The sequence below is a fragment of the Leucopleurus acutus genome (assembly GCF_964270905.1).
Source record: "Leucopleurus acutus genome assembly, contig: HAP1_SCAFFOLD_433, whole genome shotgun sequence".
NCBI classification, from domain to species: Eukaryota; Metazoa; Chordata; class Mammalia; order Artiodactyla; family Delphinidae; genus Leucopleurus; species Leucopleurus acutus.
The window spans coordinates 4,024-19,864 of record NW_028138932.1 but is presented as its reverse complement, the minus strand read 5'-3'; the positions used below and the strand labels follow the sequence as shown (position 1 = coordinate 19,864).

General features: G+C 36.9%; 2 protein-coding genes across 2 annotated transcripts in view; one reads left to right on the top strand and one right to left on the bottom strand.

The window, feature by feature from the left end:
* Positions 1–15,553, bottom strand: part of LOC309978958 (centrosome-associated protein ALMS1-like) — a gene marked incomplete at its 5' end in the record, with an annotated part of 72,341 nt that extends 56,788 nt beyond the window's left edge. The window contains 3 exons of the mRNA XM_082865791.1: positions 2,626–2,796; positions 5,076–5,213; positions 15,383–15,553. Coding sequence (XP_082721917.1) covers positions 2,626–2,796; positions 5,076–5,213; positions 15,383–15,553 — 480 coding nt within the window. The remainder of the gene's footprint in view (positions 1–2,625; positions 2,797–5,075; positions 5,214–15,382) is intronic.
* Positions 6,821–15,048, top strand: LOC309978962 (eIF5-mimic protein 2-like). Its single transcript, XM_082865792.1, is given in 2 exon segments — positions 6,821–8,605; positions 8,607–15,048. Coding segments are annotated over 2 exon segments (1,260 nt in total). The 5' UTR covers positions 6,821–8,215; the 3' UTR covers positions 9,477–15,048.
* Positions 15,554–15,841: the final 288 nt, after the last annotated feature.

Genomic DNA, 15,841 nt, shown 5'->3' with positions numbered 1-15,841 from the left:
CAGTGGTTGACTTAGGGCTTGGGGGGAGGTGCGTGATGAGGAAACAGAGGGGTGATAGCGAAGGGGTATAGGGTTTCTTTCTGAGGTGATAAAAATGTTCTAAAATCAACTGTGTTGATGGTTGCACATATCTGTGAATAGGGTAAAAATCATTAAATGGTACACTTTAAGTGGGAGAATTATATATGTGCATTACATATCAAAAAAGCTGTTGAAAAAATGTTCTATGATCATTTGAAAGGTTTTTTTAAAAAAGCATACAAACATTTATACACATCAACCTCATTATTTCCAGATGTTTCTCTAACGCTTTTTTTTTTTTTTTTAAATTTCATTTCCATGGTCTGTTATGGGCTAAGTATGTGTGTTCAAGCTCCCTAGTGTTCTGTATTATCCATTTCTCCTTGAGGGTCCTCTAGGGCAGCGGTCCACAACTTTTTTGGCACCAGGGACCAGTGTCATGGAAGACAATTTTTCCACAGACGGGGGTGGGGGGTGGGGGGATGGTTCAGGCGGTAACATGAGGAATGGGGAGCAATAGGGAGCTGCAGGTGAAGTTTCGCTCGCTCGCCCGCCACTCACCTCCTCTGTGCAGCCTGGTCTAGAGTATGCTTCTGCAGGTTATGTTTCCATCTTTCTTTTCCAAGCTATGTCTCCTAGACTACCCACTGCAGAGTTGCAATGTTGTTTTTTCATCTTATACATTCTTTTTTGTGTGTGATAAACACAGAAGATTAAATTTACCATCTTAACCAATTTTTAAGCATACAGTTCAGCAGTGTTAAGTATGTTCACACTGTTGCACAACAGATCTCTAGAACATCTTCATCTTGCAACACTGAAACTCTATACCCAATAAACATTAATTTTCCCTCCTTTCTCTCCCCAGCCGTTGGCAGCCACTTTTCTACTTTGTTTCTAAGATTTTCACTATTTCAGATACTTCCTATAGGTGGAATATACAATGTTTATCTTTTTGTGACTGGCTTATTTCACTCAGCACAAGGTCCTTGAGATTCACCTAAGTTATAGCATGTGACAGGATTTTCTTTTTTTTAAGGCTGCATAACATTCTATTGTATATATATCACATTTTTATCCATTTATCCACACATATTTATCCATTCATCTGCTGATGGACATATCTTGATTATTGTGAGTAATGCTGCAATGAACATGGGTGTGCAGATATCTCTGAGATCCTGCTTTGAATTCCTTTGGATATACACCCAGAAGTGGGATTGCTGTATCATATCGTTATTCTATTTTTAATTTTTTAGGAACCTCCATACTGTTTTCCATAATGGCTGTGCCATTTTATATTTCCACCAACAGTGCACAAGGGTTCTAATTTCTCTGCATCCTTGCCAACAACTGTTATTTTCTGTTCTTTTGATAGTACCCATCCTACTAGGTGTGCAGTAGTATCTCATTGTGGTTTTGATTTGCATTTCTCTGATGATTAGTGATATTAAGCATCTTTTCATATACTTGTCGGCCATTCATAAATACTCCCTGGAGAATTGTCTATTCGAGTCCTTTACCAATTTTTAAATTGGATTTCTTTGTTGTTGAGTTTTAGAAGTTCCATATATAATCTGGATATTCATCACTTATCATGATTTGCAAATACTTTCTCCTATTCCACAGGTTGTCTTTTAACTCTGTTGATTGTATCCTTTGAAGCAGAGTTTTAAATTCTGATATAGTATAATTTATTTACTTTTGCTTTTGTTGCCTATACTTTTGGTGTCATATCCAAGAAATCATTGCCAAATCCAATGTCATGAAGCTTTTCCCCCATGTTTTCTTCTAAGAGTTTTATAATTTTAGCTCTTCTGTTTGGATCTTTGATCCATTTTGAGTTAATTTTGTATATGGTAAAAGGTAATGGTCCAAATTAATTCTTTTGCACGTGGATATCCAGGTTTCCAACACCATCTGTTGAAGAGACTATTCTTTTCCTACTGTGTAGTCTTGGTGCCCTTATGGAAAATCATCCATCTAATACATTCTTGATGTTAGCAGCTGCACGAGGACTATTTTCAAAATACAGTATCCACAGATTAGCTTCTTGACTCCTTTCTTTTCTTATCTGGATACTGTTCTATATTCCTCTAAGACATAAAGTTTGACAGCTAGGTAGTAACGGCTTGTGTCCTATACAGTTTTCTTTTATGTTATTAGAGAAAGGGGGCCATGGGTAAACATAAATAGATTTGATCTTGGGTCTTTTTTATTGTAATTTTTAAAAAGTTTGTATTGAGGTTCTTTCTGTCTTTGTCACAGTCATCTGGAATGCCTTAAGCTTTCTGCTGTTTCAGTGTTGAGACATGATACTTCACTTCTAATACTATCAGCCTTGGGTATTTAATTGTAATTTTGTTTCTAAATTGCCAGTATCTTTTCCCAGAAGTAACAATTATCTTACAAATAAATACATACATCCACACAGACAGAGAAGCACTGAAGTGATATGCATAAGAAAGCAAAAAATAAAAAAATGGAACTCTGTTTAAATTGTGAGACTACAGTCTCATCAGAATTAAGTGGAAACACGTAGACACAGGCGTTTGCGTGTGCATGCTCTCTCTCTCTCACACCCCCTACCCCACTCCCCATTACCTGCAATATCTATTTGCAAGGATTTCTTCTCTTCGGGCCAGCCTTCCTTAGGAACTGTCCTCTTACTGTGGATCTCCTCTTTCTGTTTAGTGGCTTTAGTGTCTGGTAGACTAACAATCTTCGTGTCTTGTAGTTGAGCTGACTGCTCTGAAGCAGCAGCAGCACTGGAACCTAAGAGAGGAAAATCAAGATTCAGACAGGAAGCTGACAAAAATTATTTTAAAATACCTCTCAAGCATCTACTAGTGTGAGAAGATAGTTACGCTGGATAAACAGTGAGATGGATGCAGGACAGGAATAAAGACACAGACGTAGAGAACAGACTTGAGGACACGGGGAGGGGGAAGGGTAAGCTGGGACGAAGTGAGAGAGTGGCATGGACTTATATACACTACCAAATGTAAAATAGATAGCTAGTGGGAAGCAGCCGCATAGCACAGGGAGATCAACTCAGTGCTATGTGACCACCTAGAGGGGTGGGATAGGGAGGGTGGGAGACACAAGAGGGAGGAGATACGGGGATAAATGTATATGTATAGCTGATTCACTTTGTTATAAAGCAGAAACTAACACACCATTGTAAAGCAATTATACTCCAATAAAGATGTTTAAAACAAAAAAAAAGTGAGATGGAGGGCTTCCCTGGTGGCATAGTGGTTGAGAGTCCGCCTGCCGATGCAGGGGACACGGGTTCGTGCCCCGGTCCAGGAAGATCCCCTATGCCACAAAGCGGCTGGGCCCATGAGCCATGGCCGCTGAGCCTGCACGTCCGGAGCCTGTGCTCCGCAACGGGAGAGGCCACAACAGTGAGAGGTCCGCGTACCGCAAAAAAAAAAAAAAAAAAAAAGAGATGGAAAGAGAAAAGCATTTTGGGCAAAGGTGACTACATATGAAAAAAATGGAATCAGGAAAGCAACTGAACATCTAAGAAACAGTGCAAGTATATAATTTATTAGATTATAGAATTTGTAAGGAAAAGAGAGAAAAATTAGCATTTGAAAAGTTCTTTGGGAGCCCATTCTACTGTTCTGAAAGACTAGGCTAAAAAATTTAGTTTTCATTCTTTTTTTTTTTTGCGCGGGCTTCTCATTGCGGTGGCTTCTCTTGCTGCGGAGCACAGGAGGGCTCGAACCCGTGTCCCCTGCTTTGGCAGGCGGATTCTTAACCACTGCACCACCAGCGAAGTCCTAGTTTTTATATTCAAGGGCAATGAAAACTTTTTGATGAGGAAATTAACATGATCAAAACTTTTTCTGAAGCATTTGTTTAAAAACAGCAAAAAAGCTGGTAAGTTTTCAAATACAATATTTGCCCAGAATACAATATAACTTCTGAAAAAGAATCAATACACAAAAAAGAGAAGTGGCTAATTATACTCTAAAATATGTTTCTATTTATACTTGTGGCAGACTACCAGCTGTCCTCTGAAATCCATTTTCCTTTTCCTCTAAAATAGAACCTGACTTATCTGGGCATACCATAATAGAGATTATATTTCCCAGCCTCCCGAGCAACATAGGTTGGTGTGACCATGTGAATAAGTCTGGCCAATAGGATGGAAGGGGAATGGTACATTTAACTTTTGAGAAGTATTTAAAGGAAGAAATACACTTTTTTCTTTATCCTTTTTTTTTTTTGTGGTACGCAGGCCTCTCACTGCTGTGGCCTCTCCCATTGCGGAGCACAGGCTCCGGACACACAGGCTCAGCGGCCACGGCTCATGGGCCCAGCCGCTCCGCAGCATGTGGGATCCTCCCGGACCGGGGCACGAACCCGTGTCCCCTGCATTGGCAGGCGGACTCCCAACCACTGCGCCACCAGGGAAGCCCTCTTTTTCCTTTGTTTTCCTTTTTGCTGGCTGGAATACGTGTCTGACAACTACAGCATGAGAATGGAGGCTAAAATGTTGAAGCAAAAGGAGAGAAAGAGCTTTGTTCCCTGATACTCTTTTCTGTCTTCTTTAAGCCAATGTCATTTTGTTTTTGTTTTCATCTCTCAGAGCCAAAACTATCCTAAACGAAACACACTTTTACAGGCATTTTTAATCAGCACAGTCCTACCAAAGTAAATTAACTGGGAAGGTAGTTAGGAAGTAAACAAGCTAAATTCCTGAAGAACAAAGGCCTATATAAAACAATTTTATTAGAGAATTAGCATCTCATGGCAACAAATGTTTTTATCAGTAGAGTTTTTAAAAGTCCATTATGTGAATTTCTGGCAATGCGATTAATTTGTGTATAATATTCATAAAGTTCTCCAAAAATATCTCAAGGAGCTTTAAAAATGTTAGTTTTACCTGCCAGTGTACACCAAAAGTTGCAGCTAACATCCTATTTCACATATGAACAAGATGGAGGGTTGAAGAGAGCAAGAATATATAATATTTTTCTATTTATATTCATTTTAGAAGGTCAGAATAAAACAATAGGCAGATGATTCAGTTCCACTACCTGTAATGTCTTTCTGCAAGGATTCTTTTTCTTCAGATCGAGAAGCCTCGGTCACTGCCCTTTCACTGTAGATCTCCTTTTTCTGGTTTTTGTCTGAGAGGTCCTCATCCCCAGTGGTAAGAACTTGAACTTGAGCATCTGCAATAATGATGTCATTTGATCCCAGGGAGAAGGAAAAGATAACACAAGCAAGTAATCCACCCCTTCCACCCCAAACAAAAACCAAAACAAAAACCTCTTTATATATTAGGAAAAAAAGCATCTCTTAGGCTCAACCATGTAAAAGCTGTGACAGTTTTAAGGACTTTATAACATATGACAGTTTTGGGGGGTTTGGAAAGTTCTCCATATTTTTCTGTGTACAATCACTTTAAACAAAATCTGTTCTTTGCTGTTTTGATGCAACAGTTAAAAAAAAAAAAAATCCAGATCAGGTATCTTTCAAAGTAGCAAAGTACATCTGAACAAGACTATTCAAAATTTTTGTCACTTAGGGGGCAAATTTTGATATTTCATATAATCCTAGAAAAGCATCTATATCATCTAGATTTTATATATAGTACTTATATAATTCTTTAAAATCTCCTGAGGTTAAATTTGTCTAATGCTTTCTATTTTCTTTCTGTTTTTCTTGGTCATACTTGCTAGAGATTTATCTATCTTATTGGTCTTTTAAAATCAGCTCTTTTCTTTTCTTTTTTTTTTTTGTGGTACGCGGGCCTCTCACTGTTGTGGCCTCTCCCATTGTGAAGCACAGGCTCCAGACGCGCAGGCTCAGTGGCCATGGCTCACGGGCCCAGCCACTCCACGGCATGTGGGATCTTCCCAGACCGGGGCACAAACCCATGTCCCCTGCATCGGCAGGTGGACTCTCAACCACTGCGCCACCAGGGAAGCTTTCTTTTCTTTTTTATTGTATGAGAAAATGCAAGTGCAAAATAATAATGTTGGTAAATAAATTAAAAATCACCAATACAACAACTAGGATACAGTTATCAAGCAGTTAATACGGTTATATGTTTTTTACAATGGATTGACAAGAGATTCATTTCCTATCTCTAAGAATGAATATTTTTCAACAAAGCAGTCAGAAAGGCAATAGAGATTACGAAAAACAACATAATGAACACCAATGTGTCTACTATAGAGCTTAAGAAATAAGATAAAACATTACAGATATAATGATAATGATACCCTGTGTAAAGCCTCAATGATACCATTCTCTCTTTTCAGTAGCAACCTTAAGCTCAATTTAGAGTTCGTCAATCTCAAGGATGTTCTTGAACTTTTTACTATACAGTGCTGCATGTATTAGTCAACAATGTACTGGATGGTTTTGCGTGTCTTTAAACTTTATATAAAGGGTATAATACTCTGTGTACCTTTAAATAACTTGCCTTTTACACTCAGTATTACGACTGGGGGATTTACTCATAGTGACTCTAATTAACTCATTCTCAGTGTTATGTAGAATTCTATGGAATTAATATATCAATTTTCACCTGTTTGTAAACTTTAGGCTATTTCTAATTTTTTTTTTTTTTTTTTTGTGGTACGCGGGCCTCTCACTGTTGTGGCCTCTCCCATTGCGGAGCAAAGGCTCCGGACGTGCAGGCTCAGTGGCCATGCCTCACAGGCCCAGCCGCTCCGCAGCATGTGGGATCTTCCCGGACCGGGGCATGAACCCGTGTCCCCTGCATCGGCAGGCAGACTCTCAACTACTGCGCCACCAGGGAAGCTCTCTAATTTTTTAATACTGAAAAGCATTACAATGAACATTACTATAAAATTTCTTCGTAGGTTGTATGAGTTTCAAATATCTTCTCTCAGTCTGTGTCTTGTCTTTGAATTATTTATGATGTCTTTCGGTGCACAAAATTTTTCATTTTAATAATACCACTTATTTTCTTTTTCCTTCACGGTCTGTGCTTTGTGTGTCTTATTTAAGAAATCATTCTTTCATGGTCAAAGGTCATCTGAATTCTAAAAGCTTAAAGTTTTCTTTTTACATTTAATATCATTTGGACTACATTTTTGTTTAATGTGCAGCAGGGATCTATCTGATTTTATTTTTTCTTACATATATAATCAATGGTCCAAACACTATTGAATAGTTCACCCTTTCTCCAGGATTGTTATGTCATCTGTATCATATATTAGTTTCCACATTCATGGGTGTGTTTCTGGGTCAACATGTTGTTCCACTTTTCTTTGTTTATTCCTTTGCAAGTGAGGTCTTAAACATATATATTTTATATATATATAAATTATATATAAATTTTATATATGTGTACACACACACACACACACACACACACACACACACACGTCTTTTGATGTCTGGTATAGCAAGTTCCCTTACCTTATTCTTTAAATATACTTCTTGAATTTCCAAAAAATTTTGGAATCAGCCTGTCAAGTTCTATGAAAAAATCTACTGGAATTTTGAGTAGCAATTCATTGAATTTATTTAAGTCTTCCTTAATATATTTCAATGAAGCTTTATCATTTTCTCTAGTTTTTCATGTCCTTTGTTAGATTCATTTCTAAGTACTTATTTTTGTTGTTTTTTAAAAAAGTATCTTAAAAAATCTTTTGCATTATGTATCAGAAGACATGTATCAAAAAATGCACAGAGAACTCAGTTAATTGTTAAAAAGTGAACATGTACCCAGGTGAAAAAAAAAAAATCTGCCTATATAACCCTATATGCTCTCCCCTCATTCTTTCAATCTCCCTCAGGCTGAGCATAACACCCCATTTTAAATGCAACAAATTACTTACATATCTGAACTTTATATAAATGGAATAATACAGCACATAGCCTTTATGTCTTGCTTTCTTCTCTTACATTATATTTGTCAGATTCGTTAAGTGTTAAAACATATATTTGTCTTTTACTCAGTCTCATTTACTGGTTACTATTCAACAGTGTTAATATGGTACAATTCATTCATACTACTGGAAAAATAATGGCATAATAAATATAAAAATAATGGCATCAGGGTAATTGCCAGTTTGGAGCTATTACAAAAACTGCTGTAAAGAATATTCATGTGGCAGAGGAGACACCGCCGCAGTTGCCGCCACCTCCAGGATTTCTGGTTCTTTTCTCTTCGCCTTAAATTCGGGTGTCTTTTATGAATAATCAAAAGCAGCAAAAGGCAACGCTATCAGGCCAGCATTTTAAAACCAGAAAAAGAGATGAAAAAGAGAGGTTTGACCCTACTCAGTTTCAAGACTGTATTATTCAAGGCTTAACTGAAACTGGTACTGATTTGGAAGCAGTAGCAAAGCTTCTTGATGCTTCTGGAGCAAAACTTGATTATCGCCGATATGCAGAAACACTCTTTGACATTCTGGTGGCCGGTGGAATGCTGGCCCCAGGTGGTACACTGGCAGATGACATGATGCGTACAGATGTTAGTGTGTTTGCAGCACAAGAGGACCTAGAGACCATGCAAGCATTTGCTCAGGTTTTTAACAAGTTAATCAGGTGCTACAAATACCTGGAGAAAAGTTTTGAAGATGGAAGTTAAAAAGCTGCTGCTGTTCTTAAAGGGTTTTTCAGAGTCGGAGAGGAACAAGCTGGCTATGTTGACTGGTGTTCTTCTGGCTAATGGAACACTTAATGCATCCATTCTTAATAGCCTTTATCATGAGAATTTGGTTAAAGAAGGGGTTTCAGCAGCTTTTGCTGTAAAGCTCTTTAAATCATGGATAAATGAAAAAGATATCAATGCAGTAGCTCCAAGTCTTCGGAAAGTGAGCATGGATAACAGACTGATGGAACTTTTTCCTGCCAATAACCAAAGCGTTGAACACTTCACAAAGTATTTTACTGAGGCAGGCTTGAAAGAGCTTTCACAGTATGTTTGGAATCAGCAAACCATAGGAGCTCGTAAGGAACTCCAGAAAGAACTTCAAGAACAGATGTCCCGTGGTGATCCATTTAAGGATACAATTTTTTATGTCAAGGAGGAGATGAAGAAAAACAACATCCCAGAACCAGCTGTCACTGGAATAGTATGGTCCAGTGTAATGAGCACCGTGGACTGGAACAAAAAAGAGGAGCTTGTAGCAGAGCAAGCCATCAAGCACTTGAAGCAATACAGCCCTCTACTTGCTGCCTTTACAACTCAAGGTCAGTCTGCGCTGATTCTGTTACTGAAGATTCAGGAGTATTGCTATGACAACATTCATTTCATGAAAGCCTTCCAGAAAATAGTGGTGCTTTTTTATAAAGCTGAAGTTCTGAGTGAAGAACCCATTCTGAAGTGGTATAAAGATGCACATGTTGCCAAGGGGAAAAGTGTCTTCCTTGAACAAATGAAAAAGTTTGTAGAGCAGCTCAAAAATGCTGAAGAAGAATCTGAGTCTGAAGCTGAAGGAGGTGACTGAATTTGAAACTACACCCTCAGTAAAGCAAACAGGAGTTGTAGATAAAATATCATGTCTCCTGTGTCCTGGTTCTTACATCTTCCTACCTCCCTATATCAAGCACGATATAAGGGCTTTCATGGCAAATTTTAACTGTTTCTACGGTTACTGGAAATGTTGGATCTAGTTTCTGAAACCATGTTTTAAGTAGCTACAGGAGCTACAGATTTGAATTTAATGTTGCATTAGTCTTTTCACTTATCTTCTACCTCCTGTATTTTCTACTGTAATAATGTAATTTAAGGCCTTCCACAATGAACAGTTCACTTTTCCCCTGGGTTTTCTATATCAACAGTTTTCAAGATATGATTTGGTTAAAAATAATTTGTTATAAAAATTGTTTGCAAATTAAACTGTAAAAGTAAAAAAAAAAAAAAGAATATTCATGTATGTCTTGGTGCTCACGCACATCCTTTCCTGTGGAGTATATAGTTAGGAAGAGAACTGCTCTGTTATGCTTTTGTGTAACTTAGTAGATAATGGCAAATTGCTTTCCAAGGTCACTCTACCAATTTACATTCTTACCAGCAGTGAATAAGTACTGTTTGTTCTATATTCTTACCAACACAGTATTAACTTTTTCATTTCAGCCATTTTAATGGGTATGCAGAGATATCTTACTGTGGTCTTAATTTGCAATTCCCTGTTGATGAATTAAGTTGAATATTTTGCATACGTTCATTGGCTACTGGATAGTCTCTTTTATAAAAAGTACCTATTCAAGCCTTCTGTCCTTTTTAAAAATTGGATTGCCTAACTTTTTCATACTATTTGTATGAGTTCTTTTTATATTCTGGATAGAAGTCCTTTATGAGATATGCATTGCAAATATCTTCCCCACTCTGTGGCTTGCCTTTTACTCTTTTATTTGGTGTTTAATTAATGGAATCCCTTAATTTAATGTGGCATATCTGTCAGTTTTTTCTTTTATGGCTACTATTTTTTGGGGGTGGGGATCCAATTTAATAAATGTTTTCCCATTCCAAGATTGTGAGGACATACTCCTCTGTATTTTCTTGCAGAAGACTGACCTATCCATCTATCTATGCCTTTCATATTTAAATCTGAAGTATAAAGAATTGATTTTGGTGTACAGTGTAATGTAGGGGGGTCATAGTTCTATTTTTTTCCTAACATCCAATTTACCTAACATCATTTTACTGAAAAGATCATCTTTTCCCCCACCATACTGCAGTGGTACCTTTACTGTAAATCAGGTGTCCATATATGTGAATCTGGAGTATTCTCTTCTATGGTCAGCCTATTTATTCTTGTGCCAACATCACACTGTCTTAATTACTAAAGTTTCATAATAAGTTTTGATACTTGGTAGTGTAAACCTTCTAGAATCTTTTTCAATTTTTTATTATTTGTATTTAAGGGTGTAACGTTACCCCTAATCACTTTGGCTATCTTCTATACATTTTGATAGCAGAATTTTATTATTATTTAGTTTTAAATATATTGTAACTTCCAGTATGACTTTAACTTCTGAGTTACTTAGAATTACATTTTTAAATTTTCAAATACATGTTTATTATATTAGTATATATATATAATATTTACATATTAGGTATATTAGTTTCCTAGGGCTGCCACAATAAATTACTACAAACTGAGTGGCTTAAAACAAAATAAATTTATTCTCCCACAGATCTGGAGTTTAGAAGTCGAAATCAAAGTGTCAGCAGGAACATGGTCTCTCAAAAGTCTATCTGGGTGAATCTTTCCTTGTCTCTTCCAGCTTCTAGTGACCCCTAGTGCTCCTGGCTTTGGACAGCATAATTCCAATCTCTGCTCCTGTCTTCACATGGCCTCCTCTCCTCTTTTTATAAGTACACTAATCATTGGATTTAAGGCCCACCCTATATCCAGGATGATATAACCTAGAGATCTTTAACTAATGACATTTGCAAAGACCCTATGTCCAAATAACATCACATTCTGAAGTTTCCTGTGGACATGAATTTTGGGGGGATTACTACTTAATCCATAAAACAGATTTTTGTTTCATTTTGTTATTCCATGTTTTTATTGTTGAGTTCTACTTTAGCTACACTGTAGTCAAAGAAGCTGTTCTGTTTGAACATCAATTCTTCAAAACCAACAGCTTCATCAATTTTTCTAAGTGTTCCGTGTGTTCTTAAAAAAATGAAAAGTTCTCTATAGTAAGTCAAACTTTTAAATTCCATTTTTAAATCTTGTCTACTTTAATTTTCTTTCCTGGTCTCTCACTTTCTGATAGATATGTATTGTTGGGTTTACCTATATTTTCCTGTCATTTTTCCTGCATACAAGTTTGAGTAAAAGAAAATAAACTCAAATTTTATCTTATTGGTATATTTGAGACTTTTGTTATTATGAGGTAAACTCATAATATATATTAATATTTTTTGGCCTGGAATTTTATTTTGTCAATATTAACATTGCTCATTAGCTTTATTTTAGTTAGTATTTGCCAAATATATCATTTTCCATCTCTTCCATGTTTTGGGAGGTAAGGCAAAATAAACTGTAATCTAATCAAAAGAACATATACAAATGGTTTTGAAAGTCAAATAGTTCCAGTAAACTTATAACAGAAAGCAACAGTTTTCAAATACCACCAATTTATTTAGCCATTTCTTCTAGTATCACTATCCTTGTTTCCAAATAACATGCCTTTATATTGCTGTATCCTTTTTAGTTCCAGAAATTATTTTTTTATTTCCTTCTATGATCAACATGGATTTACCTTTTATAGAACTTTCCTGTCACACCCATATTCCCTCAATCTATCTTCTGAAAAGTTTTAGCCCTATATTAATGTTCATTGTTTATATATTATGTAAATTGTAGTCATGATGATTAAATCAATATTCAGTGATTGTGTTATGTTTCTATTATTCAGTTAAACCAACTAGTATACTGTAATCACATTTATTTTCTTTTACAAAGTTTTGCTTTTACTGAGGAGTTAATAATTGCCTATTTTTGCATTTGCTATGTTTCTATATACCAATCCCTACATCATCCTCATAAATGTAAATAGAATTGAAAATCTCTTCTAAATACAGTCAACTACATAAGGTATTCTATCAACTCGACCTTTTTCTTACAGTCCTCAATCTGAACTTGTTCTAGATCTTCTGTACCACTGCTGCAATGGCAATTCCTTTCCCCTCTCTTCTATGTTGGCCCCATTTCCTCCATCCCATGTTTTCCTTTAAAAAAAATTAAATCTACTCCTTCATTTTATTTAGTGAAATAATTTTCCCTCAGAATTTCAAGGCATTACTCCTTTGGTTTCTAGTTCCATGTGTTATTTTTGAAAAGCTTAATGTCAGTCTAATTTGCATTTCTTTATATGGTACCTGTTTTCTTTCTGGAAGCTTTCAGAATCTCTTTCCTTGCCAGTGTTTCAAAATTTCAAGGTCATGTGCCTTGGTGTGGATTTTTATGTACATGACAATTCCTATTAGCATGGAAATTCATATCCTTCAGTTTTGGAATTTATTCCTATACTAGTCCTTTGAGTTCTTCTTTTCTATCTTCTCTATTATCTCTATGGAACATCTGTTTTTGATGTTGACCCTCTGGGGCCAATCTTGAATTTTTTTTCATTTTCCCTTCTTTTTATGTTGTTTCCTAACAGATTTCCTCACTTTTATATTCCAATCCTTCTACTGAGATTTTTACTTCTGATATATTTAATGGGCTCACTTAGCTATTATACAGAAGTCACTATTCAATTTTCCCCAGCAAGTATCTTCCCCCTATTCTTCTAAATCCTTTAAAGTGAGAGGCTCTGAGGCTGGGCTTCTCCAAACGGTGAAATAAGAGGACTTCTCCTTAGGATGTTAAGTCTGGAAATAGACCAACAATAATAGTAGCAGTGGACCCACATAACAAGTGGGAAGTTATAGGGGTCCCTCAGTGAACAAAGCCCAACTTATTTCACACACATCATCCTTACCAAATGCAAACTAGAGGTGAGTTATATTTGGTAAGTTCATTGTGCAGACTTCTGATGGAGTTCCCTTAGTCTATCACTTTGTTCCCTGCCAATTTTTCTATATCCACCTCCTTCTCAATTGTCTGACAGTGGGATCACAGGGTTATCTATATGTACCAAATTACCACTAATATATAGCTTGTATATGAGAGTTTTCATTTATGAACTACATTTTGCAAAAATATTTGCCTTTCTATTTACTTGGCAGCCTCAACGTTAACTGGCAGATGTACTTCTTTTATCTTATTTCAAAAGACTTCAAAATGCTTTTCAGTGCAACAAAAAGTTATCTGGAAGAATAAATGTGTGCACTTTAGCAAGCAGCCTTTCATTCGGTTTCCTCATAAAAGCATTAACAACATCACATGAAGTCATTAACACTATGCCAAAACTGGAACATAGAGCCAGCCTATGTTTGAATACTGCCCCGGGATCAGTAGGTCCTATTTGCCTAATAGCTATGCACAGGAATAAAAAACTGTAAATGCAACAAAGCAACACATGCAAGTATACATGTAGAAATTTCAGTGGCTCCTGGAATTTTTATTTAATAAATACTATTGTGCATCAGTTAAAGAAGCACAATGTCAGGGATGCAAAGGAAAAACAATCATGCAGATTCCTAAAGATTAAAAGCTTTTATAAAACAGTGGGACCTATATCTGGGGGCAAGGATGAAAATTCAAATACCCACAGTCACCAGACTGACAAGGTAGATGTATGAAGTGGATTGAGTCCGAGACTCATGGGGACTGAAGCAAACAGGAGAATGTATGTCCTCTCTGCAGAGGACAACCATGCCTCAGGGTCAACTGATAACTGCCATGGAATAATACAAGTTGAGTGCCACTACATATTCTGACTTCTCAAGGGAAGCCCCAAATCTTATTTTTAGATGTTGGCAGCAAAATTTTTAAAAATTTAAAACACCATGTGAGCCATACACTTTCCTGCAGAATCTAACCTATGAGACATTAGTTTGTACCATCTGACAGATAAATTCATGAGGCATTTTAATCAAGATTTTCTATGAATTTTAGTCTTTAAAACATACTTAAATGGATACTATTTCATTTCAAAAGTTGCAATATATTTCCCATAGTGAAAATAAAGTCTACAGTTTTCAAAAATCTAAAGCATTTAAAAAGATTTTATATTTTCCTTCTTGTACATATCCAATAAAACAGCTAGGAGAAAAGTTTGCATTAACAAAGCAGAAAAAAAAGAAAGCCTGAACAATACTCTCATTTAAGATGAACAGGAAAAAAAAAGGCCACAGAGGGCTTCCCTGGTGGCACAGTGGTTGAGAATCTGCCTGCCAATGCAGGGGACACGGGTTCGAGCCCTGGTCTGGGAAGATCCCACATGCCGCGGAGCAACTGGGCCCGTGAGCCATAACTACTGAGCCTGCGCATCTGGAGCCTGTGCTCCGCAACAAGAGAGGTCGCGATACTGAGAGGCCCATGCACCGCAATGAAGAGTGCCCCCACTCGCCGCAACTAGAGAAAGCCCTCGCACAGAAACGAAGACCAACACAGAAAGAAAGGAAAGAAAGGAAAGAAAGGAAGGAAGGAAGGAAGGAAGGAAGGAAGGAAGGAAGGAAGGAAGGAAGGAAGGAAGGAAGGAAGGAAGGAAGGAAGGAAGGAAGGAAGGAAGGAAGGAAGGAAGGAAGGAAGGAAGGAAGGAAGGAAGGAAGGAGAGAAAGAGAGAAAGAGAGAAAGAGAGAAAGAGAGAAAGAGAGAGAGAAAGAGAGAAAGAAAGAGAGAAAGAAAGAAAGAAAGAAAGAAAGAAAGAAAGAAAGAAAGAAAGAAAGAAAGAAAGTTCCTTTTTTAAAAAAAAAAGGCCACAGAATACACTAAGCCAATCCAGTCACCTGCATTATCTTTCTGAAAGGGCTTTTTCCCCATTGACAAGGATGCCTTAGTTACCACCCTCTTACTGTAGATTCCCTCTTTATGTTTAATGTTAACAGTGTCTGCCAGGTCATCATCCCTTGTGCCTAGCACCTGAGCCGGGAAGTCTGGAGCAATGGCATCATTGGATCCTACAGAAAAATGGAAAAGTAGTACAGTTAACACAAGTACAGATTGAAGAAAGACAAAAAATTTACCTCTTAAACCACTTCTATAAAAAAGGCACTACAAAAAAAAAAAAAAAAAAGGCACTACCATGGGAGTATTACAGGGTAATCAGAAGGAGACATCAGTCAAACTGAAGCTGTCAGAAATGTACAATATTGCAACAATATACTGGAGAAGCAAATGACATAAGAGGAGACATATAAATTAGAAGGGAGACAATTTCTGGCTCAGGAACATTTTCAGAGGAGGAG